The sequence below is a fragment of the Ailuropoda melanoleuca genome, chromosome 18, assembly GCF_002007445.2.
Source record: "Ailuropoda melanoleuca isolate Jingjing chromosome 18, ASM200744v2, whole genome shotgun sequence".
NCBI classification, from domain to species: Eukaryota; Metazoa; Chordata; class Mammalia; order Carnivora; family Ursidae; genus Ailuropoda; species Ailuropoda melanoleuca.
In genome coordinates this window covers 32601072-32616855 of record NC_048235.1, presented here as the reverse complement: position 1 = coordinate 32616855, position 15784 = coordinate 32601072, and the positions used below count along the sequence as shown (strand labels likewise).

The 15784-nt window shown below is 37.5% G+C and overlaps 1 protein-coding gene across 1 annotated transcript in view; it reads right to left on the bottom strand.

The window, feature by feature from the left end:
* Positions 1-15784, bottom strand: part of LOC105237318 (disintegrin and metalloproteinase domain-containing protein 18-like) — a 164637-nt gene that overhangs the window by 42418 nt on the left and 106435 nt on the right. Inside the window, exon 16 of the mRNA XM_034647776.1 lies at positions 3707-3787. Within this exon, the coding sequence (XP_034503667.1) occupies positions 3707-3787 (81 nt within the window). The remainder of the gene's footprint in view (positions 1-3706; positions 3788-15784) is intronic.

The following is a 15784-nucleotide window of genomic DNA, read 5'->3' as shown; positions in this document are numbered from 1 at the left end:
TGTGCCACCCAGGCGCCCTGAATATGACCTCTTTCTAAAGTTTGAATCTATTTTTAAATATACAGATAAGAAATTGTTCTACCTTATTTAGAAATTCAAAAATTAGTATGGCCTACTACATTGAAAGAATATAAAAAAAAATAGTGAGGAGCTAGAAGCTTTCCTGCTAAGATCAAGAGCAAGGCAAGGATATTTACTCTTACTATGTTTCTCTTTTCAACATTATACTAGAAGTTCAAGCCAATGCAATAAGAACAGGAAATAAAAGGTATAAAATTTGGAAAGAAAGAAAAAAATATTTTGTTCTCAGATGACATGATTGTGTAAATAATCCCAAAGGATCAACAAAAGAGCTATAAGAACTAGTAAATGATTATGTAAGGGAGCATAATGAAAGGTTAATATGTAAAAGTCAATTGCTTATGTATATATAACAATTGAAATTTGAAATTAAAAACAATACCATTTACATTAACATCAAAAAATAATTGGTTATAAATTTACAAGACCTGTATTAGGAGAACTGCAAACGTGTAAAGTAACAAACTCAAAGATCTATGTAAATGGAAAGATATTCCATGATGGATATGAAGATTCAATATTGTCAAGATGTCAGTTCTTCCCCACTTGATTTATACATTAAATACAATCCCAATCAAAATTCCATTTGGTTATTTTGTGGATACTGACAAACTGATTTGGCAAACTTATGTTTATATGGAAAGGCCAGAATAGCCAACATAATACTGAAGAACAAAAAAGGATCACTTCGACTACCTGACATGTATACTTTATTTTAGAGCTAAAATAATCAAAACAGTGTGGTATTGGCAAAGAAATAGATAAACAGATTGATGAAATGAATTAGAGAAATCAGAATTAAATCCACATAAATATAGTCAACTGGTCTTCGGTAATGGAGCAAAGGCAGGCTGTTCAATGGAGAAAAATCCTTTAAAAAATGGTGATGGAAATGTACATGCAAAAAATTAATACTTATGCCTTTCATAAAAATTAGCTCAAAATGGATCATAGAACTAAATGTGAAATACAAAACTATAAAACCTGTAGAAGATAACACTGGAGAATATCTTGGCGACCTTGGATTTGGAGATAACTTTTTAGATACAACATCAAAAGCATGTTGTATGAAAGAAAGACATGGAATTGAATATTGAAACCTTTGTCTGTAACAATGGGGATCAGATTCAGGAATGACCACAACTTATAGTCAATCAATAACTAAAATTTTCAATATAATCTGTTGTTTTTTTCTTAACTTCTTGACATATTTAGATCATTAATAAAATGATAAATTGCTAGGAAGTCTAATTTAAAGAAAAGTATATACCCAAAAGAGTTAGAAACTTATCGTTTCACAAAAATCTGCACATGGATATTTCAGTAGTTATATTTATAACTGCAAAAGTTTGAAAGCAACCAATATGTCTTTCAGTGGTGAATAAATAAATAAACTGTGGTAAATCCAGACATGAGACATGAAGGAAATTTAAGCGTATGTTACTAAGTGAATGAAACCACTCTGAAAAGTTTATATACTGTATGATCCCAATTATACAACATTCTGGAAAAGCACAACTATGCAGACAGTAAAAGCATAACTGGTTGTTGTAGGTTGGGGCTGCGGGAGGCTTAACGAAGGAGAGCACAGAGGATTTTTTTGGCCAGTAAAATTCTCTTATGGTATTATAATAATGGATACATGTTATTTTACATTCATACAAAACCATAACAGGTACAACACAAAGAATGAAGCCTAATGTAAACTACCAATCGTTTCGGTGATTATGATATGTCAATGTATGTTCATCAATTGTAACAAATGTACACCTTTGATGCAGAATGTTGACATTGGGGGAGGCTATGCATGTAGGGAAAGAGGTGTATGGGAAAATTCTGTATTTTTCCCTCAAGATTTCCCATGAATCTAAAACTGCTCTAAAAAAAAGTCTTATTAATAAAAAAAAGTGTATCAGAAATGAAAAAAAGAATAACATTACAATAACTGCCAGTACTTCAGAATAAAGTTTCTAAACAACTACATGCTCATAAAATTGAATTAAAATTGCAAATTATAGAGTTACAAGTCAACTCTATCAACTGTAAATAATAGAATTGTCTATCTGTTGAGATGTCATTGGAAAGTAAACACAGCTTCTCCTAGATTCAGTTAGATTTTACTTGACATTTTAATTAGAATTTTGAAATTAACAAGCATAGACAAAATCTTAAAACAAATACAGAAGTTTAATCTTCTTTACTTACTTTATGTATGTCATATTTCATAGTGAAAAATTTTATTAAAAAATCCAAAAATCTAAGTAAAATAAAAATGAAAACTAAATGATAGTATATGAAGAAAACAAATATGTATCTAATAAAACAGAATAATCTGTAATCTATAACTTTGTTTTGGTATTTAATAAAAATCATTTGGTTGAAGACCTAAAAATTAAACAAAGGAAAGCGAAAGATCAGGCCAATAATTGTAACTACAGAAAGTAAAAAACAAAACATGAAAATGTAGTTATCCTCTTTGTTAACAGCCTTTAGAAAATTAAAGACAATGCAAGAGATATTTTATATATTCTAAATCCAATCAATTTAAAAATTATAAAATTGAATACCAATAAATATGGTAAATCTGGAATAATTCTTATCATGTTGACTGCACCTTGCACTGATTTTCTTTTAGGAAAAATAATTTTAAAAGGACCAAAACTATAAATTTTAAGATGTAAAAATTAAATATAAATGTAACATCAAATTTGTATTAGCAGATTAAGATAGATGAGCAGTTGGGAAGAAATAAAAAATGTTTGGATAAGGATATATTTTGTATTAGAAACCTCTTCATAGGAACAATCAGAAAATTCAAGTCAACAGGTTTTTTAAGTATACTCTTTATAAAATATTATATAGCCATAAATTTTAATTATTAAGAAAATGAGGGAGAACAAAATATATTCATAATTACAAGTAAAACGCAGATTTATTTGCATAACAAAAGAATAAATGTTTTTCAATTAAACATGTTATTAATTCATAAGGTGTGGATGTTCACAATAAATTCAACACATATAGTACAATTTGTTTAACAGTGTTTGAATTAGCTCCATTGATATTTTTTCCTATTTATTAATTTATTATTATTGTTATTTTCAATTAGCCAACATATAGTACATAATTAGTTTTTGATGTACTGTTCAACGATTCATTACTTGCGTATAACACCCAGGGCTCATCAGAGCATGTGCCCTCCTTAATACCCATCACCTGATTACCCCAACCCCCTACCCCTCTCCCTTCGGTAACCTTCAGTTTTTTTCCTAGAGTCCAGAGTCTCTCATGGTTTGCCTCCCTCTCTGATTTCTTCCCATTCAGTTTTCCCTCCCTTCCCCTATGATCCTCTGCTCTATTCCTTATGTTCCACATATGAGTGAAACCATATGATAATTATCTTTCTCTGCTTGATTTATTTCACTTAGCATAATCTTCTCCAGTTCCATCCATGCAAATGGTAGATATTTATCACCCCACTGATTTTCTTTATACTGGTTAACTATTTCCAGGTCAGTTTAAAAATAACTAGACTCTCAATTCTCCCAAGTAAGATAAACTTTTATTTTGAATTACCCACAAAAATAACATTTAATTTAGAACTATAAAAAGAAAAGTTACTTACCCCATTTCCTCTGCATTTTGTAGCAACATTACATTTGTTTCCCCCAAAATGAACTTCTTTGCAGGTTTTGTTTATACAATACTAAAATAAAACAAAGATATTTCATAATCACTCACACATTTGATGTAATATGAAAAAAGTAATTATTTGTTACATACACATAAGAGATGCTCAAGTTGAGACATTTTATTCCATATTTCTCTGATTCTGGTACAAAGATTCTAGCATTCCAATACAAAATCTAAACAATAATCAATTAAAGAAAAATAACAGGGTATTTGCCTTTACATAGTTTTTGTAATAATGTAATATAATTTGGGTTTTGATACTTAGAATTTGGAATTGAAATTTTCTATATTATGTTAATGTTCTGTTATGAATAATTGGTTAGATTAATATTAATGATTTGTCTCCTCAAAAATTGGAACATAATTAATTTTGTTTGGGTTTCAAATATAAGTTAATATTTTGGATCATAAATTATCATGAACCTTTGTTAAAATATTGATAAGAATAATTTGTCAAGAGAAATATTTTAACTTCATTTGTATCCATTGTAAAACACTTGTTACATCAAAATGGGTAATCCAGTGGTAATTAGTCACTTGGATATGTAACTTTTGCTTCATTTATCTTTTTATATTTTGTTAACTGGCCTCCTGGCTTATCTTCTTTTGTTTTATTTTAAAAGGAGCATAAAATAGGATGCCTGGGTGGCTCAGTTGGTTAAGCATCTGCCTTCAGCTCAGGTCATGATCCCGGGGTCCTGGGATCGAGCCCCGCATGGGGCTCCTTGCTCAACAAGGAGCCTGCTTCTTTCTCTCCCTCTGTCTGCCCCTCCCCCTGCGTGTGCTCTCTCTCTCTCTGTCAAATAAATAAAACCTTTAATAAATAAAAAAATAAAAAAATAAAAAGGATCATAAATTATAAGCAATACATTGAATGTATGAAGATAATAAGAATAAAAATTGGCTTTTTGCAATTATTTCCTGAAAATTAACTTACACCCAATACATAAATAATGTTGCATTTGCCAGCCTACATTTGCTTCCTCTTTTCAACATTAATATTGGAAATTCTAGCCAAAACAATTGTGATAAAAATAAGAGGCATACAAATTGTAGAGAAAGAAGTAAAATTATCTCTGTTTGCTGATGACATAATCTTATGTATAGAAAACCCTGAAGACTCCACACACACAGAAAGACTTTCAGAACTAATCTGCAGGGGCGCCTGGGTGTCTCAGTTAAACATCGGCCTTTGGCTCAGGTCATGATCCCAGGGTTCTGGGATTGAGCCTCCCCCCATTGGGCTCCCTGCTAGGCGGGAAGCCTGTTTCTCCCTCTCCCACTCCCCCTGCTTGTGTTCCCTCTGTTGCTGCCTCTCTGTCAAATAAATAAATAAAATCTTTAAAAAAAAAGAAATAATTGGCAAATTCAGTAAAGTCACAGGATAAAATATTAACATACAAAAAAATCAAACTCATTTCTTTACACCAGCAATAAACATAATGAAAAACTTAGGAAAACAATTCAGTTTTAATAACAGTATTAACTATTATTAACCAACTGAACTTAACTAAACAAGAAGTGATGTGTACACTGAAAATTATAAAAGAATGCTGAAAAAAATTAAAGAAGCCTTAAAGATATAGAAGTATACCCTGTGTTTATGGACTGAAAGACATAATATTGTTAGATGCTAATACTTTCCAAAGCAATCTACAAATTCAATGTGGTCTCTGTTAAAATTCCAAAGACACTTTTTCAGAAATAGAAAACCCATCCTAAAATGGAATTTCAAGGGACTTCAAATAGCTAAAACAGCCTTAAAAAAGAACAAAGTGGGAGAAATCACTTCTTGATATCACAGCTTTCTACAAAGCTACAGCAATGAAAACAAAGCTACAAAGCTATACCAATGAAAAATTGGTATAAATTCTGAAATGTTGATGAATGGAATATATTAGACAGCCAAGAAATAAATCCTTGCATATATGGTCAAATGATTTTGCTGGCAAAGGAGAATCTTTTCAACAAATGATCCTGGAAAATTGGATATCCTTATGCATAATACTGAAATTAGATCCTTATCTTACACCATATACAAAAATTAACTCAAAAGGATTCAAGACCTAAAGAGCTAAATGATAAAACTCAGAAGACATAGAGAAAAACTTCATAATATTAATTTGGAAATGCTTTTTGGATATAATACCCAAATGGCAGGGAACAAAAGAGAAAACAGATACATTGGACTTCATCAAAATTAAAAGGACTTTTGTATGTCAAAGGACACTATCAAGAGATTGAAAAGGCAATCCACAGAATGGGAGAAAATATTAAAAAATCATGACCTGGTAAGGGATTAGTATCCAAAGTATATATAGGATTCCTTAAACTCAACAACAACAAAAACCAATACCAAATTAAAAATGGGCAGAAGACATAAATAGACATTTTTCCAAAGGAGATATAGAGATAGCCAACAAGCTTGAGAAAAAAAGTTCTACATCACTAATCATTCAGAAAATGAAATTAAAAACACAATATCACTTCATGCCTGTAGGGATGGTTATTACCCAAACAAAAACAAAACAAAACAAAGCAAGTGTTAGTAAAGAAGTAGACAAACTGGAACCCTTGTGAATTACTAGTAGGAATGTAAAATCGTGCAGCTACTGTGAAAACCAGAATGGCCATTTCTCAAAAAAATAAGCATAGAATCAGAATATGATCCAGCAAATTCACGTTTAGGTATATACCCGAAGAATTAAAAGGCAGGGACTTGAAAAGATGTTTGTACACCAAATGCTGTTCATAGCAGCATTATTCACAATAACCAAAAGATAGAAACAACCTAAATGTTCATTGATGGATAAATCAATAAACAAAAAGTGGTATATACAAATGATGGAATATTATTCAACCTTTAAAAGAGTGCAATTCTTAGTTTGCAAAGATAGCAGAAGGACCCTGAGCTCACCTTGTCTCATAATCTCAACTGAATATGGTCCACATCCAAGTCAACAAAATGGAAAGTGATGGGAGGACTGACAGAACAAACTCCACAACTGAATACAGAGAAGAAGTTGCATCTGAATGGTCAGGAAAGTCGCTAAGGCATAGGGAGGCTGCTTGCAGGAGGGAGAGAGCTGAGCATTTAGAAAGGGCAGAGAAACAGGCCCTCACACCAGGGACCTCAAATGGTGATGACTAATTCCCATAATGTTTGGCTTTAGAAACCAGAGGGTCTGATAGGGCGCTTGGCTGGCTCAATCAGTAGAGCACATGACTCTTGACCTCTAGGTTGTAAATTTGAGCCCCATGTTGGGTGTAGAGATTACTTAAAAATTAAACCTTGAGGCACCAGTATGGCTCAGTCAGTAGTCATCTAACTCTTGATTTCAGCTCAGGTCATGTTCTCAGGGTTGTGAGACTGATCCCTGAGATTGGCTCCATGCTCAGTGTAGAGCCTGCTTGAAATTCTCTCTCTCCCTTTGCCCCTCCCCCTGCTCACTCTCGCTTTCAAATAAATAAACAAATAAATCTTTAAAAAATAAAATACAATCTTTAAAAAGAAAGAGGGGCTGAATTTTGTGAGTTTATAAATCCAGTAGTATTTGAAGCCTATAGATTTAAAAGTCTGCTGCTTCAGCACTGTCCACCCCAGGAGGGTGAGTGATAGCTGGGTCACTGCCCTTAAAGAGATAGCAGCCCACAGAGAAGCAACATAAAAATGACAGTGTACACAACTCTGAGGGAAAACAGGAGACAGATCTATTTATACTGATTTCAGAGTGTGTTGGATGACTTCTCTGAAAATGAAGGAGCTGGAAGACACCATTTTCCTCCCCAGCCCCACAGCATAAACACAGAGCCACCTGCAGGAGAATGGACTACACAGACACTTGCTACCTAACTCTCTTTCCAGTGAGCTATGCCCATGAGTTTTCCTAAGGACTAGCCCACTCCAAACCTGCTAGGCTTGGCCCTGGCCTCAGGGCAAATTGTCAAGGCTATGCATGTGCGCCAACTAGCATCGGTGCACAGCTGCCACAGCACAGTATGCACATCCACTGCATCACATGCAACCAATCACCCCCAGCTGCCATTGTACACATTGCCCAACTAGGTGCTCCCAGCCACCTTTATGCACTGTGCCCAGTTGTGTGCCCCCAGCTTCTGTCCTACCTCATTCCAAGCCACCAGGTACACAGCAGTCACCCCACTGGGCCCAGCTACCACACTGTACTTAGCCCCAGGCCCCAGCCACCCAGTCACACTGGGCCCAGCCTCACCCAGCCATCCTTGGGCACCATGCCCAGCCTTGCTCACCCAGCTTCCCTACACACAAATCCCATCCCCTTCAGTGCTTTGGGATATCTGGCATAGGACTAAAAGCCTTGTGCAAACATTTCTAACACTGGCACCCCACTCCCAAGTTTCCTGGCAGGCATGCTCCCTTAGAGCTTGGACTGCCTGGGTCCTACTAATACCACAGAGAGCAAGCATAGCCCAAAACAGGCAGAGTCAGTGAAGATTACAGCACTGAAAGGAAAAGTGACTCAGACACAACAGCAAGGCATAAACAACACATATAGGATAATCTCCTGAATTATCAGGCTTTGGTGAACAGGAGACACTGAACTGCAGGTCCCTCCAGACTGCTTCTTCATAGTGTCACTATTTTCAAGAGCAGAAGATACAGCTAACTTTCTTAACACATGGAATCAGACACAGAAAGGAAGACAAAATGAGGAGACAGTGAAATCTATACCAAAAGAAAAAGCAGGACAAGACCACAGCCAGAGAGCGAATTGAAACATATAAGTAACATGCCTATAGAGAATTTAAAGTAGTGACCATAAAAATACCAGACATGAGAAGAGACTGGAAGACATGGGTGAGACACTGAACACAGAAATAAGGAGTAACATAACAGAGATAAGGGCACAATAAACAAAATGACAAACAGGTTTGATGAAATGAACAGCAGGATAGAAGGAGTAGAGGAAAGAACTAGTGACCTAAAAGAAAGAGTAATGGAACGTGACCAAGCTAAACAAAAGACAAAAGAGGAATTATGCAAAACAAGAAAGACTGAAGGAAATCAGTGACTCCATCAAATGTAATAGTACTCATATTATAAGAATCCCAGAAGAAGAGAGAGAAAGGAGGAAGAAAATTTACTTGAAGAAATAATAGCTGAAAACTTCCTCTAATCTGGAGAAGGAAACAGATATCCATATCCAGGAGGCACAGAGAACTCCCAACAAAATCAACAAAAGCAGACCCATACTACGACAGATTGTAATTAAATTTACAAAATAGAGTGATAAAGAAAAAAAAAATTAAAAGCAGGCCTCAGGGCAAATTTTGTCAAGGCTATGCATGTGCCCCAACTAGCATTGGTGCACAGCTGCTTACAAGTGAAAACCCATAAGGTAGCAGGAGATTTTTCAACAGAAATTTTGCAAGTCAGAAGAAAGTAGCATGAAATATTCAAAGTGTTGAATGGGAAAAATCTACAAACAAGAATACTCTATCCAGCAATGCTATCATTCAAATAGAAGGAGAGATGAAGAGTTTCCCAGACGAACAAAAACTAAAGGAATTCATGATCACTAAACCAACTCTGCAAGAAATGTTAAAGGGGAACACAGGAGGGGTTCCAGTTCCAAGATGGCAGAGGAGCAGAAGACCTAAAGTCCATCTGGTCCCAGGAATTCAGCTAGAGAGCTACCAAACCATTCTGAATACATATGAACGCAACTGGAGAATGAAGAAAAGAGCAGCAGAAACTCTATGAACAGAAAAGTGACCACTTTCTGCAAGGAGGAGAAAAGATGGCAGAGGAGTAGGAGACCCTTTCTCAGCTGGTCCCCTGAGTTGAGCTGGATATCTACCAAACCATCCTGAATACCCACAGAATCAGCCTGAGATGCAGGAAGATACATCTGGATCTCTACAAATGAACATCTCCAGTGCTGAATATTAAGTTACAAAGCAGGGAGCTGTGAATCTGCACACAGATATTGGAAGATAAACAGAAGGGAGAGGGAGCCGACATGCTGGGGCACCAGGAAGCAGTAGCTTCCTGCGCTGGGGAGTGGGCCGGACTCGCGGACCGGCACCCTCGAGAGAGCAGACTGAGACTGTGAGCCCAGGAATGCGCACGAGAAGACTGAAAACCGGAGCTCCAGAGCACTCACTGGAACCAGACTGATACCGGGAGCTCGGGAGCATGTGCGTGACCAGACTGAAAACCGGCGCTCCGGAGCACGCGTGAACCATACTGAAACAGGGAGCTCGGGAGTGTGCGCAGGAGCCGGGGGCTGCTGGCGATGTTAGAAGCACAAAGTACAGAGACGGGCCAGCCCGGAAGTGAGGTCTGGGAGAGCAGCTGTGGGGTGTACAACCTGGGACGCTGCAGGGTTTTTGGCAGCACTGACAGAAATAGAGTTAAAGTGGCCAAGAGAGCTCAGTGGAGAGTGGACTGCGATCTGTCTGTTCTGAGACAGAGGCTAGGATACGGCCACAGCTACTCTAACTCTCAGAAGAGTCACAGAAAACCACCAGGGAAAGCCGCCAGAGAACAAAAGCCCAGAAATACCAGCTCACATTGTGCCCAATACCCATCCCCCCTTGCAGGGGATAGGGTGACTCGACCCAAACAGGGTTGCCTGAGTATCAGCGCAGCAGGCCCCTCCCCCAGAAGGCAGGCTGAAAAATTAAGAAGCCACATCCCTAAGGACCTATAAAACAAGTGCACACTGCCTGGGTCCTGGTCAATAATTTGGGCTCTGGGCATCCCCGCAAACTGTCCTCATCAGAATGACGAGGAGGAGAAATCCCCCCAGCAAAGAAAAGATAGTCTGTGGCCTCTGCCACAGAACTGATGGATATGGATATAACAGAATTGTCAGAAATGGAGTTCAGAGTAACAATGGTCAAGATGATGTGTAGGCTGGAAAAAATATTAAGGAAAATATTAATGAGAATATAGAATCTATAAGGGCAGAAATGAGAGAGAATCTGGCAGAAATTAAAGATGCTATGAATCAAATGCAGTCTAAACTAGATGCTCTGATGGCCAGGGTAAATGAGGCAGAAGAACGAATTAGTGAATTGGAGGATGGAATGGTAGAAGAGAAAGCTAAAACAGAAACCTGGCTCAAAAAAATACAATCTCAAGAATGTAGATTATAGGAGATTACTGACTCAATGAAATGTTCCAATGTCAGAATCATCTGCATCCCAGAAGGGGTGGAGAAAGAGATCGGTCTAGAAGAGATATCTGAACAAATTGTAGCTGAGAACTTCCCTAATCTGGCAAAGGAAACGAGCATTTGTGTCCAAGAAGCAGAGAGGACGCCACCCAAGGTCAATGAGAACAGACCTACACCATGTCACGTCATAGCGCAATTTGCAAATATTAGATCCAAGGATACAGTATTGAAAGTGGCCAGGAGGGAAGAAAATCCTTAGGTACAGAGGGAAAAATATCAGAATAACGTCAGACCTGTCTACAGAGACCTGGCAGGCTAGGAAGTGTTGGCAGGGTATTTTCAAAGCTCTCTCTGAGAAGAACATGCAGCCAAGGATCCTTTATCCAGCAAGGCTGTCATTCAGAATTGATGGAGAGATAAGGACCTTCCAAGATCGGCAGAAACTGAAGGAATTCATAACCACCAAACCAGCCCTACATGAGATACTAAGGGGGGTTCTATAAAAGTAAAAAGGCCCCAAGAGTGATACAGAACACAAATTTACAATTTATAGAAACAAAGACTTCACAGGCAACACGACATCATTAAAATCATATCTCTCAATAATCACTCTCAATGTGAATTGCCTAAATGCTCCCATAAAACACCACAGGGTTGTAGATTGTATAAAAAGACATGACCCATCTTAAAGAGACTCATTTTGAAACTAAGGATACATCCAGACTGAAAGTGAAGGGATGGAGAACCATTTTTCATGCCAACAGACCTCAAAAGCAAGCTGGGGTAGCAATTCTCATATCAGACAGATTAGATTTTAGACTACAGACTGTAGTTAGAGATACAGAAGGACACTATATTATTTTTAAAAGATGTATCCAACAAGTGGATATGACAATTATAAATACCTACGCCCCCAACAAGGGAGCAGCTAGATACACAAGCCAAGTCTTAACCAGAAAAGAGAGACATATAGTTAATAATACATTAATAGTAGGGGACCTCAACACTCCACTGTCAGCAATAGACAGATCACCAAAGCAGAAAATCAACAAAGAAGCAAGAGCTTTGAATGATATACTGGACCAGATGGACTTCATAGATATATACAGAACACTACACCCCAGAACAACAGAATACTCATTCTTTTCGAATGCACATGGAACTTTCTTCAGAATAGACCATATACTGGGTCACAAAACAGATCTCAACTGATAGCAAAAGACTGAGATTATTCCCTGCATATTCTCAGACCACAATACTTTGAAACTGGAACTCAATCACAAGGAGAAATTTGGAAGAAACCATCCTGCTAAAGAATGATTGGGTAAACCAATCCTGCTAAAGAATGATTGGGTAAACCAGGAAATAAAAAATCAGTTTAAACAATTTTTGGAGACCAAGGAGAATGAAAACACATTGGTCCCAAACCTATGGGACACTGCAAAGGCGGTCCTAAGGGGAAAATACATAGCCATCCAAGCCTCACTGAAAAGAATAGAAAAATCAAAAAAGCAGTTTTTATATTCTCACCTCAAAAACCTGGAGCTGGAACAGAAGAACAGGCCTAACCCACGCACAAGAAGGAAGGTGATCAAGATTAGAGAAGAGATCAATGAATTAGAAACCAGGAGCACAGTAGAGCAGATCAACAGAACTAGAAGCTTGTTCTTTGAAAGAATAAAGATTGATAAGCCACTGGCCAGACTTATCCAAAAGAATAGAGAAAGGACCCAAATTAATAAAATTATGAATGAAAGGGGAGAGATCACAACCACACCAATGAAATTGGAAGGATCATTAGAAACGTTTATCAACAGCTTTATGCCAATAAATTAAACAACCTGGAAAAAATGGATGCCTTCATGGAAACCTATAAATGACCAAGACTGAAACAGGAAGAATTTGATTATTTAAACAGACCAATTAATTATGAAGAGATTTAAGCAGTGATCAAAAACCTCCCCAAAAACAAGAGTCCAGGGCCTGACAGATTCCCTGGTGAATTCTACCAAACATTCAAAGAACGAATAATACCTATTCTCCTGAAGCTGTTTCAAAAAATAGAAACAGAAGGAAAACTACCAAACTCATTCTATCAGGCCAGTATTACCTTGATCCCCAAACCAGGCCAACACCCCATCAGAAAGGAGAATTACAGACCGATATCCCTGATAAATATGGATGCCAAAATTCTCAACAAGATCCTAGCTAATAGGATCCAACAGTACATTAAAAGGGTTATCCATCACAACCAAGTGGGATCCATCCCTGGGATGCAAGCGTGGTTCAACATTTGCAAATCGATCAGGGGATAGATCATATCAACAAGAAAAGTGTCAAGAACCATATGATCCTCTCAATAGATGCAGAAAAAGCATTTGACAAAATACAGCACCCTTTCCTGATTAAAACACTTCAGAGTGTAGGAATAGAGGGTACATTCCTCAATCTCATAAAAACCATCTATGAAAAGCCTACAGCAAATATCATTCTCAACGGGGAAAAGCTGGAAGCCTTTCTCTTAAGATCAGGAACAAGACAAGGATGCCCACTCTCATCATTCTTATTCAACATAGTACTAGAAGTCCTTGCAACAGCAATCAGAGGACAAAAAGGGATAAAAGGTATCCAAATTGGCAAAGAAGAAGTCAAACTCTCTCTCTTCACAGATGACATGATACTCTATATAGAAAACCCAAAAAACTCCACCCCCAAACTACTAGAACTTATAGAGCAATTCAGTAATGTGGCAGGATACAAAATCAATGCTCAGAAATCAGTTGTATTTCTATACATGAGCAATGAGACTGAAGAAACAGAAATTAGGGTATCCATTCCATTTACAATAGCACCAAAAACCATACGTTATCTCGGAATTAACTTAACCAGAGACATAAAGGATCTGTATTCTAGAAACTACAAATCACTCCTGAAAGACATTAAAGAAGACACAAAAAGATGGAAAAATATTCCATGCTCATGGATTGGAAGAATAAATGTAGTTAAAATGTCTATGCTACCCAGAGAAATCTACACTTTCAATGCCATCCCAATCAAAATACCAATGACATTTTTCAAAAAACTGGAACAAACGGCCCTAAAATTTATGTGGAACCAGAAAAGGCCCCGAATTGCCAAGGAATTGTTGAAAACGAAAAACAAAGCTGGGGGCATCACGTTGCCTATTTCAAGCTATACTACAAAGCTATGATCACAAAGACAGGATGGCACTGGCACAAAAATGGACACATAGACCGATAGAACAGAATAAAGAACCCAGAAATGGACCATCAGCTCTTTGGGCAACTAATCTTTGACAAAGCAGGAAAAAACATCCAGTGGAATTTTTTCCAGTCTCTTCAATAAATGATGCTGGGGAAATTGGATAGCTACATGAAAAAGAATGAAACTTGACCACTCTCTCACACCATACACAAAGATAAACTCCAAATGGATGAAAGACCTCGATGTGAGATAGGAATCCATCAAAATCCTAGAGGAGAATATAGGCTGTAACCTCTTTGACATCAGCCACAGGAACTTTTTTCATGACACATCTCCAAAGGCAATAGAAACAAAAGAAAAAATGAACTTGTGGGACTTCATCAAGATAAAAAGCTTCTGCACAGCCAAGGAAACAGTCAAAAAAACTAAGAGGCAGCCCACAGAATGGGAAAAGATATTTGCAAATGACACTACAGATAAAAGGCTGGTATCAAAGATCTACAAAGATCTGCACAAACTCAATACATGTGAAACAAATAATCAAATCAAAAAAAATGGGCAGAAGATATGAACAGACACTTTTCCAATGAAGACATACAAATGTCTAACAGACACATGAAAAAATGTTCAGCATCTAGCCATCAGGGAAATTCAAATCGAAACCACATTGAGATACCACTTCACGCCAGTTAGAATGGCAAAAATTGACAAGGCAGGAAACAAGAAATGTTGGAGAGGATGTGAAGAAAGGGGATCCGTCTTACACTGTTGGTGGGAATGCAAGTTGGTACAGCCACTTTGGAAAACAGTGTGGAGGTCCCTTAAAAAATTAAAAATAGAGCTACCCTATGATCCAGCAATTGCACTACTGGGTATTTACCCCAAAGATACAGACATAGTGAAAAGAAGGGCCATATGCATCCCCGTGTTCATAGCAGCATTGTCCACAATAGCTGAATTGTGGAAGGAGCCGAGATGCCCTTCAACAGATGAATGGATAAAGAAAATATGGTCCATATATACAATGGAGTATTACTCAGCCATCAGAAAGGACTATTACCCAACATTTGCAGCAACATGGACGGGACTGGAGGAGACTATGCTAAGTGAAATAAGTCAAATGGAGAAAGACAATTATGATATGGTTTCACTCATTTATGGAACATAAGAAATAGGAAGATTGGTAGGAGAAGGAAGGGAAGAATGAAGGGGGAATACAGAAGGGGGAATGAACCATGAGAGACTGTGGACTCTGGGAAACAAACTGAGGGCTTCAGAGGGGAGGGGGTTGGGGGATTGGGATAGGCCAGTGATAGATATTAAGGAGGGCACATATTGCATGGTGCACTGGTTGTTATACGCAAATAATGAATCATGGAACATTGCATCAAAAACTGGGGATGTACTGTATGGTGACTAATATAACAAAATAAAAATTATAAAAAAATAAATGTGGGGCACCTGGGTGGCACAGCGGTTAAGCGTCTGCCTTCGGCTCAGGGCGTGATCCCGGCGTTATGGGATCGAGCCCCACATCAGGCTCCTCCGCTATGAGCCTGCTTCTTCCTCTCCCACTCCCCCTGCTTGTGTTCCCTCTCTCGCTGGCTGTCTCTATCTCTGTC